General features: G+C 43.8%; 1 protein-coding gene across 3 annotated transcripts in view; it reads left to right on the top strand.

Moving 5' to 3' along the window:
• Positions 1 to 18745, top strand: part of CAMSAP2 (calmodulin regulated spectrin associated protein family member 2) — a 180667-nt gene that overhangs the window by 97921 nt on the left and 64001 nt on the right. For all 3 annotated transcript variants that reach the window (XR_013262371.1, XM_077452724.1, XM_077452723.1), the window contains one exon: positions 14835 to 14974. Coding sequence is in view for 2 of the 3 variants with exons in the window: in XM_077452724.1 (XP_077308850.1) it covers positions 14835 to 14974 (140 nt within the window). In the remaining variant the exon portion in view is untranslated. The remainder of the gene's footprint in view (positions 1 to 14834; positions 14975 to 18745) is intronic.

The following is an 18745-nucleotide window of genomic DNA, read 5'->3' as shown; positions in this document are numbered from 1 at the left end:
TAGCAGAATGTATTTTGGGGTGTAATTTGTTGTATGCATATGCTGTGTTTGAGAAATAACCTGATAATATGACAATTTTGTAAAACAAAATGAAAATAATAAAAAAAAATCTTAAAAGAATTGTGGGAAAAACAATTACAACTTAAAAAAACTCACCATGCTACTTACTTAATACCTTGTCCTACTTACTTAATATCTAATGTCTACTTTCTAAAAAGGGGTCATTTGGGGGGTATTTGTACTTTCCTGACTTGTTAGTGTCTCAAGAAATGAGATACACCTGATGTACTGAAGGCCTGATCAGATGTGATCAATTTTCAGTGATTGGCACCATAGTATTTAGACTGTATAACTTTCACAAAGACCAAATAATATACACTAATGTGGGTTATTTTTACCAACGATGTGTAGCAGTATACATTTTGGCCAAAATTTATGAATAAAAATTACTAATTGGCAACATTTTATGACAGAAACAAAGAAAAAGGCATTTTTTTTTCACAATTTACATTTTTTTTATTTTATATATAGCACAAAAAATAAACCCACTAGTGATAAAATACCACTAAAAGAAAGCTCTACTTGTGTGGGAAAAAAGGACGCAAGTTTCATATGGGTACAGTGTTGCATGACTGCGTAATTGCCATTCAAACTGTGAGAGCGCTGAAAGATGAAAATTGGCCTGGTCAGGAAGGGGGTGCAAGTGCACTGTATTGAGGTGGTTAAAGTGGTTGTTAACCCGTTATGTAAAACTTACACTATCCTCTCTGTTTATTAATGTAATCTGTCGCAGTGTCTGTGCCTTATAAAAAAATGCAGCTATATACCTGTTTTCAGAGCGCTGCTCAGCACTCACCTGACCCGCTGCCTCTCCTATCTCAGCTTGACAGTTGCACTGGGCTGGGCCGAGGATCCCACGCTGACATTAGTCAGGAGGAGGGGAGAAGAGAGCCAGACGCAGCCAGTCACGTGAGTGGCACTCTGAAAATAGGTATATAGCTGCATTTATTTTTATTTTTTATAAGGCACAGGCACTGGGGTTAAATTCATAAACAGAGGATAGTGTGGAAAATGAACAATAATTTCAGCAGCAGGAAGGGTGGGGGTGGATACGGACACGGAGCTGACAGGCAAAGAGGGGAGGAGAGCACAGAGGAGGGCTGCGGATGACTGAGGCACGTAAACTGACCATGGTGTCTGCTCAGCAGCCATAATAAACTGTGTTCAGTTTACAAAGGGGAAAGCAGAACCAGGCAGGATGAGCCAGGTATTTCAGGTGATACAGGGGTCAAATTAAACAGCACAAGTGCTGTGCTGTTCATGCTTTAAAGGAACAGGATCCATATATATATATATATATATATATATATATATATATATATATATATATATATATATATATATATATATATATATATATATATATATATATATATATATATATATATATATATATATATATTATATATTTATATTTTTTAAGGGTACTAACACTGATAGGTGCTTACAGTAGTTGGCTTTTATTTACAATTAATTTAAATTGTAGTAGATATACTTTTATTCTCATTGTATACATACAACAAAATGTATCTAAGGGATTTTGGCTTGTTTATTGCATTGAGCCTGGAATGTGCAATGCAGCCCAACACAAGTCATTTATGCTGTAATCTGAACATTCCATTTTAAACTACACCTATCATGAGAGAAATATGTTGTTCCATCACCTGTTCCCCCTGACAAATGCTATTTCCCTATGCATACATAGTACTCCCATCAAATGCAGCAAAGGAAAATCAGAGAAAATGTGTGTATTATTCGTTTTTGTAGCAGGCAAGAGACTGACCTCTAAGGCAGGTCAATTCAGCATTGACTGTGTTGATGGGGGAATATCACTAATAATTGTGCTATTGTGTACTTCTGATGCAGGGAGCAGTCCCTGCCAGGAGAATACAGTAATTATTGCTAGCAGCTATAGTAGCTGGCAATAATTGCATGTTAAATCCAGTATGCTGGTTGTACACAAGTCAATCAATGGATCAACTTGGGTACAATCGGACATCTCAGCCGGTCCTTACTGAACCGGCCAAGATTTTAGCCATCTATGGCCGGCTTAAAGGGAGTAATAATGTATGCTTACTCCTGCTTACTGAGTTTGACAGCATTAGGTCCTCATAGACTTTTGTATGGGGCTTTGTTCTGAAGTTGGAGATGCTAAGGATGTATCTTAGCCCTGTACTAGTCTGAGGGCTCCCTTTTAATGAATCCAAACTTACCCTTTAAGGACAAAGCATACGCAAGGCAGTTAGCATTTGGCCGGAAATGCATCAGTTTCCCCCAATTTTAACTACACAGATGAGCTCAATCTCCCCTTTTTACAGCCTGTAGAATATTATTCAAGTGTGTATGAAAGCTCTTTTGGTAATAGGATTGGTTTGTATTGAAGTTACCATTAGGCAGCCAGGGGATGAGAGAGCAGTTCTATGACAGTAGAGGGAATGCAGGCTGTTGACGATTATTTTATATAAAGTGTACTCACCCTTGTCCGGTTTCAATGATGTAAAAAAATGAGACAAAGCTAAATGATTTCAAAACTTTTTCCACCTTTTTAATGTGACCTATGAACGGTACAACTCAGTTAAAACAACAAACTGAAATAGTTTTGGCGGAGGGAAGTAAACACAAAAAACAATATAATATAGTTGCATAAGTATGCACACCCTCAAACTACTACTTTGTGGCAGCACCTTTGATTTTATTACGGCACTCAGTCTTTTTGAGTCTATCAGCATGGCACATCTTAACGTGGCAATATTTGCCCACTCTTCTTTGCAAAAACACTCCAAATCTGTGAGATTGCGAGGGCATCTCCTGTGCACAACCCCACAGATTTATAATTGGATTCAGGTCTGGGCTCTGGTTGAGCCATTCCAAAACTTTAATCTTCTTCTGGTGAAGCCATTCCTTTGTTGATTTGGATGTATGCTTTGGGTCGTTGTCATACTGAAATATGAAGTTTCTATTCATGTTCAGCTTTCTAGCAGAAGCCTGAAGGTGTTGTTCCAATATTGAATGATATTTGGAACTGTTCATAATTCCCTCTACCTTAACTATGGTCCCTGTTCCAGCTGAAGAAAAACAGCCCCAAAGCATGATCCTGCCACCACCATGCTTCACTGTGGATATAGTGATCTTTTGGTGATGTGCAGTGGTGTTTTTCCTCCAAACATATCTTTTGGAATTTGGAAATACCACATTTTCCCACGTGCTTTTGGTAAACTTCAGATGTGTTTCCCCAATCGTCTTTCAGGACAGCCACCTTAGAGAGACACCGGCTCCTCCCCTCTGAGGAAACACCGCCTTCAATTTCATAATTTAAGCCTCCTCCTCCCTTCGTTCCTCAGTTATGGTGTTTCCTCCGACGGGGAGACACCGCCAAGGAACCTTAAGGCTGAATTCGGTTGGTGAAACTGAAGCCATCCGAGCGGAGCCCCGGCCCTGTTCGGCTATCCGACCATTCACCGGTCGGTCCAGGACAGTCCTATCAGCGGGGAGCTGAAGTGTTCGTACTGTCCATATACCCTAAACTCCGCTTGGGGAAAGCAGGAAGTTTATGGGGTCGTCCGTTCGTTCACCCGCGGGTGTTTCAACAGAACAAACAGTCCAGTCGGCTGGGGAAGCTGAATACTCGACTGACCTTTACACGCACTCCAATCTTCGCTTGGGGAAAGCAGGAAGTCTTTGGGGAGGTTCATCCCTGCGTTTCGCCCAGTGGGGCACTGAACGAAGGCGTCCAGGGCCCCCCTTTGTATGCAGCCGGCTGGGAGCTGGAAGCCGGACCGGTAGGCGGGCGACGTCAGTTCCGGTGGGGGCGGACCCCTTCGTTCGATCCGCGTCTTCCGGTTCCGGACGCGGCACGTGAAGGGGAACCTAGCGTTCGGCTGTTGCAGCCTCTCTTTTCACAGTTGCACAGGTAGCTGTTAGAGGCACGTTCGTACCACGCTTCCTCAATGTGAGAATGTCCGAAGCAGAGGCTTCAAAAACTCCTGGAGATAACAGCACCAGCCACTCGAAGGTAAGAGGAAACCTGGGGAGGTGTTCCCTTACTTGTATCCAGTAGCTCCACTGGTGTTCCTCCTTGGTGGTCGGGGGGAAGGGTAGTGTGTCTGGGATCCTGGTGATGGTTGATCCTAGGGGGGGCACTCCCGGTGGTCCTCTATGTAGCGCTGGTGTTGCTGTTTTTTTTTTTAGGCTCATGCTGCCCCTTCCTGTGTTTTGTGTCTTTCAGAAAGCCACGAGCAAGTCCCCCCATGGTTCTAAGAAGAAGTGCCCTTCATGTAGAACGTCTATGGGAGACTCTTGGTCTAAAGCTATTTGCAAACAATGTATTGAGGATTTACTTAAGGAACAGGCAGCAGAGCAGGGTGCAGATCTGGTAGCTTCTATGAAGGAACTCTCTGGTACCTTTCAGTCCTTCCAAAACTTTTTTTCCAGTTTTCAGTGGCCCCAGCCTCCGAGCACTCCTACACCAGCGCAGCAGAGTGTACCATCCAGCCCTGTGGACGTTCCTCCTGCAAGGGGAGAGAATCCAGAGGGTCCCAGGGAGGAAGCTGAGGAAGAAATTGACAGTGTCGTTTCAGACTCCCAGGGAATCCAACAGAATCTCGCGGTATAAGCTTTCCCTGGAGGATGTGGATGAGCTCTTGGGAGCGATTCATACCACTTTAGGCATTCAAGAAGAAACTAAGACATTGTCACTCCATGATCGGATGTACAAGGGCATGGGGGAACAAAAGAAGCGGGTGTTCCCAGTGCATAACGTCTTGATCGATACCATCAAGAAGGAATGGCGGGATCCCGAAAGGAAACCTTTCTTTTCTGGGGCATTAAGACGTAGGTTTCCTTTTTCGGAGGAGGAGACTCTCGTCTGGAATAAATCTCCCAGACTAGACGCTGCTTTTTCCCAGGTGTCCAGACACACTGATCTATCCTTTGAGGATATGGGGGTACTTTCTAACCCTATGGATCGAAGGATGGATTACCTTCCTAAGAAGGCCTGGGATTCATCACAGGGAAATCTTAAGCCAGCCATGGCAACCACGGTGGTGGCCCGCAACATGGAGTATTGGCTCACCCAGATTAGCGCACACATTGAAGCAGGGACAGCAAAGGAGACTATTCTATCCTCCATGCTTCTTAAAGGGATAGCCTACATAGCGGACGCTTCGGCGAAATCCGTGAGAATGTCGGCAATGTCCTTGGCCTTGACCAACTCTGCCAGGAGAGCCTTATGGCTGAAGACCTGGCCTGGAGACAATGCATCCAAACTTAAACTTTGTGGAATCCCCTTTACAGGAGATCTACTGTTTGGACCAGGTCTTGAAGCAGTGCTATATCGCACAGCAGACAAAAGAAAGGCCTTTCCTGTTAAAAGGAAATTTGGGGAACAAGCCAAAAGAAAGACTCGTCCCCAGAAAAGGGTTGTACCACCCCGTACTGTTCAGCAGAAGAAAAGTTGGGGACTCAAAAGCAAGGGCCCCGGGGGAGCAATTTTTCGCCCTCCTGAACAGCCCAAAAAATCTCAGTGACAGGGTCACGGTGGGAGGAAGATTGGGGGCCTTCCTCCCACAGTGGGAAATGATTTCCTCCAATCAGTTTGTCTTGGGGATCGTCAGAGGAGGTTACCATTTGGAGTTCTCGGAACTCCCTCCTCTGAGGTTCCTTTTCACCGAGCTGCCAAAATGCGCAGAAAAATCATCTGCCCTTCTTTCCTCTCTTCAGGAGTTGGAAGAACAGGAGGTGGTAGTACGGGTTCCAGTAGGAGAGACAGGCAGAGGCTTCTACTCTCACGTCTTCGTGGTTCGCAAGCCTTCGGGGAAATTCAGGCTCATCCTGAACCTGAAGCCCCTGAATGTCTCAGTTACCTACAAAAGGTTTCGGATGGATTCGGTTTACTCAGTAAAAGCACTCCTTCCTCCGAACTGCTTCATGGCATCAATAGATCTGAAAGATGCATACCTGCATATTCCCATCGCAGAGTCCCACCAGCGTTTTCTCAGACTGGCAGTGAGAACTCCAATTGAAGTACTACACCTTCAGTTCAGAGCGCTTCCTTTCAGGCTATCCTCTTCCCCCCGAATCTTCACCAAAGTGATGGCAGAAGTTCTGGCATTTCTGCGTCTCAGGGGAATCTCGGTGATCGCATATCTCGACGATCTCCTTCTGTTTGCCCCTTCCCCAGCACAGTTAATTCAGGATTTACAGGTCACAAGAAACCTGTTAGTAAGCCTGGGTTGGCTCCTGAACCTGGAGAAATCCAACTTAATCCCTTCCCAGAGGGTCACTTTCCTAGGGTACGAGTTGGACTCAACAGTACAAAGGGTCTTTCTTCCTTTGGAGAAAATTCAAAAGATAGACAGGGCTCTGTTGTTTCTTCAGGACAACCACCAGATCTCCATAAGGAAGATCATGTCAGCGCTAGGGTTGCTGACATCCGCTCTTCCAGCGGTTCAGTGGGCAGGGTTACATTACCGCCCTCTACAATTATTTGTGCTGAAAATTTGGGATCACAGCCAGGGATCTTTGGATTCTCTGGTTTCAATTCCAGATCAGGTAAAGAGGTCCCTATGGTGGTGGAGGAAGGGAGCAAATTTGTCCCAAGGTCTAGAGTGGGTCATGCCAACCTCCAGGGTGGTCACGACCGATGCAAGCAGCTCAGGTTGGGGGGCACACCTAAACTCCCGATTAATACAGGGTATTTGGGAAAAGAGGGACTCGAGGAGATCCTCGAATTGGAGGGAGCTGAGGGCAGTAGATCTAGCTCTCAGAACCTTTCAGAAGGAGCTCCGGGGGAACCACGTAAGGGTAAGGTCGGACAACTCCTCGGTGGTAGCTTACATCAACAGACAGGGGGGCACCAGGAGCAAGTCCTTATGGGCCCTAGCGGAAGCCATCCTCAGATGGGCCGAAGCAAATATCCTGTCCCTCTCAGCAATCCACTTGAAGGGAGAACAAAATCAGGTGGCAGATTTTCTCAGCAGGAGAACTCTGAGAGAAGGCAATTGGGTTCTCAAGCAGGAAATATTCGAAATGATCACCCGGAGATGGGGGATTCCTGCAATAGATCTCTTTGCCGCAAGGGAAAACGCGAAGGTAGCCACTTTCTTCTCCATAAACAGGGGGGACGGGGCATTGGCGGTGGACGCACTAGCACAGAGTTGGGGTTTCTCCAGGTGCTATGCCTTCCCCCCTCCCGTGCTCATTCCAGCAGTATTAAGGAAATTTCAAGTGGAGAACACTACCCTCATTCTAATTGCACCTCACTGGCCCAGGAGGCCGTGGTTCTCGATCCTGAAGGGCCTGTCTGTAGAACCCCCCTGGATTCTCCCAGTGCAGGAGGATCTCCTGTCTCAAGGTCCGGTGTTCTGTCCTCAGGTAGGACGATGGAACCTGGCAGCGTGGCTTCTGAGGAAGAATTGCTGAAAGCCAAGGGCTTCTCAGACCGGTTGGTAGCCACTCTTCTAAACTGTAGGAAAAAGGAAACCCAGTCCATTTACTTAAAGGTATGGAAACGGTTTAACAGCTGGTGTTCAGAGGGTTCCTTCAACGTGCACAGCCCTGTAGCCGTTCTAGAGTTCCTACAGGCAGGGGCAGATAAGGGGTTAGCGCTTGGAACACTAAAGGCTCAGGTTTCCGCTTTGAGCGTGTTTTTAGAGAAACATCTAGCATCAGATCCTTGGGTCGTAAGGTTCTTCAGGGCCCTAGGTAGGCAGAGGCCGGCTTCAAGCTCCCCCTTCCCAGTTTGGGATCTTTCTTTAGTTTTACAGGTTCTCACAGGGGAACCTTTTGAGCCGTTAGAATCTTGCTCATTAAAGCTGATCACTCTCAAAACTGTGTTTTTGGTGGCGATCACTACAGCAAGAAGAGTAAGTGAACTCGAAGCCCTTTCTATCAGGGCTCCCTTTTTTCAGGTTTTTCCGGATCGTCTGGTTTTGAAGATAGATCCGGCCTTTTTGCCTAAGGTAGCCTCTAGTTTCCACAGGATGCAGGAGATTGTGCTACCTACATTTTGTTCAAATCCAGTTAGAGAACAGGAACACATGTTTCACAGACTAGATGTTAGAAGATGTGTTCTTTATTATTTAGACTGCACAAGTCAGTTCAGAAAGACTGATTCACTTTTTGTTTTATTTTCAGGGGCCAGGAAGGGTTCCAAAGCCTCTAGACGTACCATAGCTAGATGGTTAAGGTTAGCCATTGGGCAGGCATACGTGGCAGGGGGATTAGATCCTCCAGCTGGGATTAGAGCACACTCAACCAGGGCCGTGGCAACTTCTCAGGCAGAGTGGGCTGGTGCATCTCCGGAACAGATCTGTAGAGCTGCAACGTGGTCCAGTTTTTCTACGTTTGTGAGACACTATAGACTGGATCTTCTGTCAGCCAAAGACCAAGCCTTTGGTCGTAAGGTGCTACAGGCAGTAGTCCCACCCTAAGGTAATATACTCGCTTATCCTTTCTAAGGTGGCTGTCCTGAAAGACGATTGGGGAAAAATGGAATTACGTACCGGTAATGTCCTTTTCCAGGAGTCTTTCAGGACAGCACCGGTTCCCACCCAAATTGTTGCAGATCATCGGGAACTCATTACATGAGACCGTCAGGTAAGACTTAAAAAGTTTATTTGTTTGACGTGTTCTTGTGTCTCCCCAGTTTGGCCGGAGGTACTCTGGAAGAACTGAGGAACGAAGGGAGGAGGAGGCTTAAATTATGAAATTGAAGGCGGTGTTTCCTCAGAGGGGAGGAGCCGGTGTCTCTCTAAGGTGGCTGTCCTGAAAGACTCCTGGAAAAGGACATTACCGGTACGTAATTCCATTTTTTTGCAAAATTTAGCCAGGCTTGGATGTTTTTTTTTCCATAAGAAAAGGCTTCAGTCTTGCCACTCTACCACACAGACATATGAAAAATATAGGATATTGTTGTCACATGTACCACACAGCCAGTACTTGCCAGTTCCATTAATGTTGCTGTAGGCCTCTTGGCAGCCTCCCTGACCAGTTTTCTTCTAGTCCTTTCATCAATTTTGGAGGGATGTATAGTTCTTCATAATGCCGCTGTTGTCATATTTTCTCCACTTGATGACTGTCTTCACAGTGTTCCATGGTATATCTAATGCCTTGGCAATTCTTTTTTACCCTTCTCCTGACTGATGCCTTTTTAACAATGAGATCCCTCTGATGCTTTGGAAGCTCTCTGTGGACCATGGCTTTTGCTGTAGGATGCAACTAAGAAAATGTCAGGAAAGACCTACTAGAACAGCTAAACTTTTATTTGGGGTTTATCAGAGGCATTTTAAATTATCCCAGGTGTGTACTGACTCCTATTTATTATGAGTTATTGCTTGCTTAATTCTGAACACTGCTACATCCCCAGTTATAGGAGGGTGTGCACACTTATGCAACCACATTATTTCCATTTTTTTGTTTTTATTCCCCCCCCCCCCCCCCCCCATTTTAAGAGGGGTGTGTAGGCCTTTTATATCCACTGTAATCCTACAACCATACAGTATTAAAGTATTAGAACACTTTATCATTTGTCACCGTCATATACAGTAACTCTTGACTTCCATAAGCTTACTGTACCATTGGTATCGAATGTGTGATCATGCTTTTTTAACACGATAAATATGTTTAGTCCATTTTCCTCCTCCGAGTAATACTTTTCAATCCCCTAACTTTATTTACATTTTTTTTTTCATTGAGTATGTGCCTAATACTGTATTTCTAAAGTGTGGAGCATATATCACTAATAAACACACTGTAGGCAGTACACTGCTTTGTGAATTGAACAACTACCGTATATACTCGAGTATAAGCCGAGATTTTCAGCCTCTTTTTTGAGGCTGAAAGTGCCCCCCTCGGCTTATACTCGAGTCATCGCTGTCTGTCTGCCCGATCAGCGTGTCGAGCAGACAGACAGCGGCCATTCTAGGATTCAAAGGCCGCGCCTCCCTCTCCGCCTTCGCCTGTGATAGGCGGAACACTGAATTTCCCAGCAGTCTGTGTTCCGCCTATCACGGACATCCTCTCATCCTCGTCCGTAGTATGAAGATGAGCGGACGTCCATGATAGGCGGACCACTGACTGCTGGGAAATTGAGTGTTCCGCCTATCACGGACATCCGATAGGCGGAACACTCAATTTCCCAGCAGTCAGTGGGAAATTGAGTGTTCCGCCTATCACCGACGGAGGCGCGGCTTTTGAATCCTAGAATGGCCACCGACGAAGAGCTGAAGGACGGAGGCTCGGCTCGGGACGGGCCGGGACGGGCCGGGACGCAGGCCGGGCCGGGACGCAGGCCGGGCCGGGACGCAGGCCGGGCCGGGACGCAGGCCGGGACGGGACGCAGGCCGGGACGGACACAGGCTGGACGGACACAGGTAGGCTCTACTGTGTCTTTACTGTGCCTCTCCTGGAAATGAAGAAATCAATGCATGTGCCCTATTCCATTTTTCTTTCAGTTTGTACCATATGGAACCCATTACTTCAATGGCTACTTCCTCTGACTGGTGTTTATGATGATCAAACAATGTTTAGCAAATAATATACATACACATATGCTTATTATAGTGCTTTTGTAACAACAGCAATGTAAAACCTTTCTATTACTGGTGTTACTGGTTTATTCCTTAGTAGCCTATTTGACAGTTGTTTCTAATTCCTTAGGGCAATTTTGATATATTAATGAACCAATCAAACTAAGGTGGGAAAAAGCACACACACACACACGGATGCATGCACACACACACACACACACACACACACACACACAGGGATGGATGGACACACACACACACACGGATGCATGGACACACACACACACACGGATGCATGGACACACACACACACACACACGGATGCATGGACACACACACACACACACACGGATGCATGGACACACACACACACACGGATGCATGGACACACACACACACACACACACGGATGCATGGACACACACACACACGGATGCATGGACACACACACACACACACGGATGCATGGACACACACACACACACACGGATGCATGGACACACACAGGGATGGATGGACCCACAGGGATGGACGGACACACAGGGATGGACAGGCATGTCTCACCCTCGGCTTATACACGAGTCAATAATTTTTTCCAGTTTTTTGGGGGTAAATTGGGGACCTCGGCTTATATTCGGGTCGGCCTATACTCGAGTATATACGGTACTTCATACATGCGTGCTTTTAGGTCAATATTACATTGTATAACCCTGTATGTTGTGGTTGTTTAGGTGTCTATCTAAAAGTTTTTTGAAATTATCTATGCTCCCTGCTGAAAACACAGCTTGTGGAAGAGAATTCCACATTCTTACCACTCTTACCTTAAAGAACCCTCTACGCTGTTTCTGCTTAAATCACTTTAATTTTAGTGGATGGCAGTGAGTCTTTTTAAATGCCCTTTCACTGAAAAGTTTTATCTCTATTGTGGGATCACCAGTACATTATTTGTACATTGAAATCCTATCCCCTCTCAAGTGTCTCTTCAGAGAATAAGTTTAGTGCTTGTAAGCTTTCCTCATATCTGAGATCCTCCAGTTCCTTTACTAGCTTTGTTGCCCTTCTCTGTACTCTCTCCATTTCCAGCACATCCTTTCTGAGGACTGGAGCCCAGAACTGGATGGCATACTCCATGTGCGGCCGGACCAGAGTCTTGTAGAGTGGGAGAATTATCATTTTATCTCTGGAGTTAATGCCCTTTTTAATGCATGCCAATATTATGTTAGCTTTGCTTACAGAAGCTTGGCATTGCATGCTGTTGCTGAGCCTGTCATCTGCTAGGGCCCCCCAGGTTCTTTTCTGTCCTTGATTGCCTCAGAGGTTCTCAACCCCCCCCCCCCCCCCCCAGTGAGCAGATTACATTCATGTTTTTGCCAACTAAATGCATTATTTTAAGTTTTTCCACATTAAACCTCATTTGCCCATATAGTTGCCCACCCCATTAATTTGTTCAGATCTTCTTGCAAGGTTTCCACATCCTGCAGAGAAGCTATTGCCCTGCTTGGCTTAGTGATCATCTGCAAATACCGAGATTATCGCCCAGGTAGCCAGTTTTCAATCCAGGTACTCACCCTTTGGTCCATGCTGACAGACCTTAGCTTGTATAGTAAACGTTTGTGGGGAACTATATCAAATGCCTTTGCAGAATCCAGATACACTACATTTATAAGCCTGCCTTCATGTAGATGTCAGCTCCCCTCCTCATAGAAGGTTAGTAGATTTTTTTTTGGCAAGAACGATTTTTCATGAATCCATGTTGATTGCTGCTAATATTTCATTACTAAAATCTTGTGTATATATCATCCCTTGCATACTATTGATGTTAGGCTAACTGGTCTGTAGTTCTCAGGTCCACTAGACCAATGAAGGTGTTCTGTGGTATCTGGCACCAAGCTTGCTGTAACAGATAGTTTAAGTTTCTGCTAGCTTGCCTTCTTCCCATAGTGCATCCTGGTGCCATCCCTTCGTCAGGTAAGTGACATGCACGCATCTGGCCAACCAAATGATGTAAAGGAAAACGTGATTCAGCAGACCAGACCACCATCTTCCATTTCTCAGTGGTCCAGTTCTGATGCTCACATTACCAGTGTGGGCACTTTTGGGTGTGGGCACCCATACCAGTCTGCGGCAGCATAGCCCCATACACGGCAAACTGCGATGCACTGTGTGTTCTGACACCTTTCTATCAGAACCAGCATTAACTTTTTCAGCAGTTTGAGCTACAGTAACTCTTCTAGTCACTTCTATACTCTTCAGCATACATATGTGAGCATACGCACCCTACATGCACCAATGAGCCTTGGCCACCCATGACCCTGTCCTTGGTTCTCAGTTTCTTTTTCCTCCTTGGACCACATCCCACAAGAGCTGCAGTTTTAGGGTTGATCTAACCCAGTCATCTAGCCATTACAATTTTGTCCTTGTTAAAATCTCTCATATCTTTACACTTGTCCATTTTGCCTGTTTACAAACACAATATTTTCAGGGATAACATGTTCACTTGCTGCCTAATATAACCCACCCACTTCCAGGTGCCATTGTAACAATATAATCAATGTTATTCACTTTACCTGTCAGTGGTCTCAATGTTATTGGTGGTCGGTGTATGTTATACTTATGTGAATTCCTATACTATTTATTCTTCGTAGGAAATATCCAAATAAATGGAGCGGTATATCTGGTTAGTGACTGAGTCTATGTAGGAATCCTACAGGTGGAGAAAGACAGGCAATGCCATATTTATATATAGGGGTGGGGGTGGGTGTGAAACAATTATGACTCCAAAGAGGCACCGTACCTAGTAAATTCAAGAACAAGCAAAGTTGGACTTTACATGTGTCTTTAGGCTCGGTTCACACAGGGCGCGACCTGCACACGACTTCAGCGGCGTCTTGCAAAACGACTTCTGTATAGAAGTCAATGCAAGTCGCCTGAAGTCGCCCCAAAAGTGGTACAGGAACCTTTTTTCTAAGTCGGAGCGACTTGAGTCGCTCCTATTAGCACGGTTCCATAGTACAGAACGGATCGCGACTTGTCAGGCGGCGAAGTCGCCTGGACAAGTTGCCCCTGTGTGAACGGAGCCTTATGGAGTTGAATAATAATTTGTAACAGTTTTAAAAAAGGTTTGTAGAAAAACTTTTATTTGCCATCCGTGGATGGAAATTCTTAAAACATAATACAGTCTAAAGAAGAGTACAGTTGACTGTTTCTTTGGTTCAGGATGTGCAGGATCTGGTATGAGATGTCAAAGAAATGTGGCCAATGTGTTTTTCGATTAACATGTTTAGTTTTGGACTACTATGTGCTGTGGCAGAAAAAATGTATTCAGGCAGCCCTAAAAAGGAGCCACACGTTCAGTGATGACCTAACACAACACCACCAATAGTGCCACAATGTCACTATATTTCCTCACCATCCATCTAGGGTTCAAATAAGCAGGCAGTGTGGTAGTTTGCTGTAACACTTACTGGTGAGCAATGCAGTTTATTTATTCATAATTCCTTCAGTTTATAGTCCATATAAAAATATTATAGCATTGTGATTGGTTGTGTAACCATAAAATGTCCATCCACAAATGGAAACCTCCACTAGGGGATTAGAAGCAACGGTGAAGCTAGAGCGTATAAAAGAGAAGAGAGTGGGTCTAAGTATAGCAATATGGTTACATTTAATGAAGGTCCAACATTTAGCAACTCACGTGGTTGATGATTAAAAGATGCACATATAAAGCATGCAGGCATCCGGGCTAAAGCGCTCCACATAGACTACCGGCTCTCACCGCTATTAGTCTGCAATCACGACCGGGAATACTACCCTGCAGTAGAGCAATCTGAAAGCACAGCTTAAACAGCTCATGGAGCGCAGCATGGAAGGGTGAACGTCAATAGTGGTGAGGAGGATGGTCTTTGTGGACAGATTTACCCCGGATGCCTGTAGACTTGTGCCTGTTTTAATCATCAACTATGAGAGTTTCTAAATGTTTTACCTTCATTAAATGTAATTGTATTGCTGCACTTAGAGGCACCTCTCTTCTCTCTTATACTCAGTTGTGACTTGATGCTACCAAGAAATCGCTTGTATATCAAGTCAACATTTATTTAAAAATTTTGCTTGTTTTGCAAAACGCTCTCAAATCAAAGTTTTACTGTACTTGCATTTAGAAAACTTTTTCACATTGGATTTTGGTTACTAAATTACACAAATCTTAACAGTAATACCTTTTTAACAATTTTTTTTTTTTTTTTCTCTTAGATATCTGCTTCAAAGAATCTATGTCCCTGGCTGACAGTCTTTATAACCTCCAGTTAATTCAGGAATTCTGCCAGGAGTACTTGAATGGATGCTGTCATTTTAGTTTGGAAGACATGTTATATGTTTCATCCTCAATTAAGGTCAGTACTTACATTTATGTATTAAAACCCTAATTGAACTGTCAGTTTACATCTGCTAAATAGATTCCAAGTAAATCAAAACAAAGGGTGTTCCAAGTTTTGCTTTAGAAAGCAGCTTCAGCCTGCATAGAAAAGCCTGTCCTGTCCTCTGCCAGCATTCTGTAAATAAAGACCCTTCTTATCAAGCTCCCTGCTAAGTCATACCTATAGCTTCTTTATCGGCAAAACCCATACTACCTGATAGACATGAATGGGACTGTCTGCATGAGGATGCACAGAAAACCTGTGCATCACAAGTGGACGAAGATGGTACTTCGCACAGGTGTAATTCCTAATAATATAGCAGAATACTAAGACTGCTTTCACACCGAGGCGCTTTACAGGCACTACAGCACTTAAAATAGCGCCTTTAAAGAGCCTTTCCTCTCACTCCAGTGTGAAAGCCCAAGTGCTTTCACACTGGATCAGTGCGCTTGCAGGACGGTAAAAGAAAAAGTCCTACAAGCAGCATCTTTGTAGCACTGTAGGAGCAGTGTATACACCGTTCCTAGAGTGTGTGTATAATATGTGTATAATATATATATATATATATATATATATATATATATATATATATATATATATATATAATGTGTGTATGTGTGTGTGTATATATATATATATATATATATATATATATGTGTGTGTGTGTGTGTGTGTGTGTGTGTGTGTGTGTATATATATATATATATAATATAATGGATTAAACAAAAACGAAACCATAAAGTTAGCCCAATTTTTTTTCTATAATGTGAAAGACGATGTTACGCTGATTAAATAGATACCTAACATGTTATGCTTTAAAATTGCATATCCTCTTGGAATGGCGACAAACTACTGTACTTAAAAAATCTCCATAGGCGACGTTTTAACCACTTCAGCCCCAAAAGGATTTACCCCCTTCCTGACCAAGCCATTTTTCGCGATACGGCACTACGTTAATTGACAATTTCCCACAAATAGAGCTTTCTTTTGGCAGTATTTGATCACCTCTGCGGTTTTTTACTTTTTGCGCTATAAACAAAAGAAGAGCGTCAATTTAGAAATGTTTTCTCTTATATTCACCGACTGACACAGCTCCTCATTGAATAAACAGAATACGCTTTTCTTCATCAGTTTAGGCCAATATATATTACACATATTTTTGGTTAAAATCGCAATAAGCGTATATTGATTGCTTTGTGCAAAAGTTATAGCATCTACAAAATAGGGGATGGATTTATGGCATTTTTATTTATTTTTACTAGTAATAGTGGCGATCTGCATTTTTTATTGGGACTACGACATTGCAGCGGACAGATCGGACACTTTTGACACATTTTTGGGACCATTGACATTTATACAGGGACCAGTGCTATAAAAATGCAGGAATTACTGTATAAATGTCACTGGCAGGGAAGGGGTTAACACTAGGGGATGATCAAGGGGTTAAATGTGTTTCCTCAGTGTGTGTTCTAATTGTGGGGGGGCTGACTTGGGAAGGAGACCGATCATTGGTCCTATATACTAGGAACAACAGATGAGTCTCCTCACCCCTGATAGAACGGGGATTTGTGTGTTTACACACACACATCCCCATTCTCGCTCTGTCAGGCCTCATGCACACTGGACGTTATATTAACATTATAAAGACGCTAGTAGCTTTACAGTGAGTTTTTAAGTGTTTTTTTAGCATTATAGTTGTTTTTTGGCGGAATGTTTTTACAGAAGAAAAACTCTTGGAACCCACTAGTTTTGGGGGTTTTTTAAAACCAAAAAAAAAAAACCCCAGCCCAAAATAGTTGATAACAGCCTATGTGTGCATAGACACATAGGATAACATGCTGGAGAGTTCGACTAGAAAAAAACGTCTGAAGCCAATAACAGCAGCTGTAAAAACATCCAAAAACATCTGAGATGCATATGAGACCTTAAAAACAAATAATAAAAAAAAAAAGACATTTTGCCTTTTAAGAGGGAAAAGAGGGAGAAAAAAACATCCCTTCATGGCTGAGAGAATGAAGTAACGTCTGAAGTTGCTCCGGTCCTCCAAGGGCATATAGCCGAGTGGGGGCTATCTTGCCCTCACTGGGCTTCCTGCCTAGGTTACAGACAGGTACTGTAAGCTCGGGGAAACACCGGGAAGAGGTGAGGGAGGGGCACCTCTCTCTCGGCCTTATAAAAGTGATCTCGTGCCGCTGTACCATTTTTATCTGCTGTAAATAATAATTATGACAGCTATCCAATGTAATGACGTACATTTACAGTTAGGCGGTCAGCGAGTGGTAAACAGCAGTTTTAAAATATTTTTTAAAAGTTATACTGTGTGACTGGGAACATGTAACAAATATAAAATGGGTGTTATCCCAATTTGACTTCAAAGGTGGAAATACACATTAACCCTTTCAATTCCAGGCCCTGCATTCCATTTTTACACTCAGGTGGCCAGGCTATTTTTGCAGTTTTTCCATTGCTTTTTTATTTTTCCCCTTACAGACTTTCTGAGTTTAACTGCTTGCTGCCCGCCCACCTTCATATGACAGCGGAGCGGTGCAGCGCTTGTTTTGGGCCGAGAGTCCTCGGCTCTTTAAACATGTCATCGGATGTGTCCAATCACAGCTGGTCACATGTAAACAAGGAAGTGCCGATAATCGGCACTCCTCGCCTCACACTGACAGAGTGTGTGGCGAGGAGAGGCGATCAGCGGCATCTCCTCACAAGTGAACATTTAGGAATATAATCAGGGCACTGATCATCAGTGCCCTGATTACAATAGTAAAAAAAAGTCTAAAAAACAGTGCCCACCAGTGGCAGCAATCAGTGCCCACCACTGCTCAGAAGTGCCACCAATCAGTGCCCATTAGCGATGCCAGTCAATGCTGGCAATCAATGCTGCCTATCAGTGCTGCCCATCAATGCCCATTACTGCAGTCAATGCCCATCAGTGTCGCCCATCAGTGCCACCCATCAATGCCCATCAGTGTCCATCAGTATCGCCTATCCGTGCCGCCTATCAGTACCATCAGTGCCACATATTAGTGCCACCTGTCAGTGCCCATAATTGCGGCATATTAGTGCCTCCTCATCAGTGCCCGTAAGTGCCACCTCATCAATGCCCACCGGTGCCGCCTCATCAGCACACAACAGTGAAGGCGAAAAATTACTTAGTTACAAAATTTTCTGACAGAAAAAAAGTGAAAAACATTTTTTTTCAACATTTTTGGTCTTTTTTTATTTATTTTTTTGTAAAAAATAAAAAACCCAGCAGTGATTAAATACCACCAAAAGAAAGCTTTATTTGTGTGAAGAAAATAATAAAAGATTTGTTTGGATACCGTGTAGCATGACCGCGCAATTGTCAAAGTGTGACAGCGTTGAAAGCTGAAAAATGGCTTGGGCAGGAAGGGGCTGAAAGTGCCCTGTAGGCAAGCAGTTAAGGACCCCCACCTAACTAGTAGCATACACATACGGTGCTACTGATTCTTAGAGCACAATGATATTTGTGCAAATGTTTATCAAATCAATATTTTCGTTAAAAATACACTAAAATCATTATTGGCAGATAAAAACGCAGCAAATTTTAATAAATGGCAAATATTTGTATGTTTTAAATTGTGCCTTTTTGCAGAATGGTGAAAATCGAACAGACGCCAAAGTGTAAATATCAACATTTCTCAAAAAATCTGAAGGTTTTTATTGTCCCCTAACAGCTTTAAGAATTTGTAAAAGACCCCCCCCCCCCCCCCCCCCCCC

Source organism: Lithobates pipiens, unplaced genomic scaffold, assembly GCF_037356315.1.
Source record: "Lithobates pipiens isolate NorthernLeopardFrog02 unplaced genomic scaffold, aLitPip1_a1.2 Scaffold_23, whole genome shotgun sequence".
Classification (NCBI taxonomy): domain Eukaryota; kingdom Metazoa; phylum Chordata; class Amphibia; order Anura; family Ranidae; genus Lithobates; species Lithobates pipiens.
The sequence above is the reverse complement of the archived record's forward strand: the minus strand, read 5'-3'. Positions and strand labels throughout refer to the sequence as shown.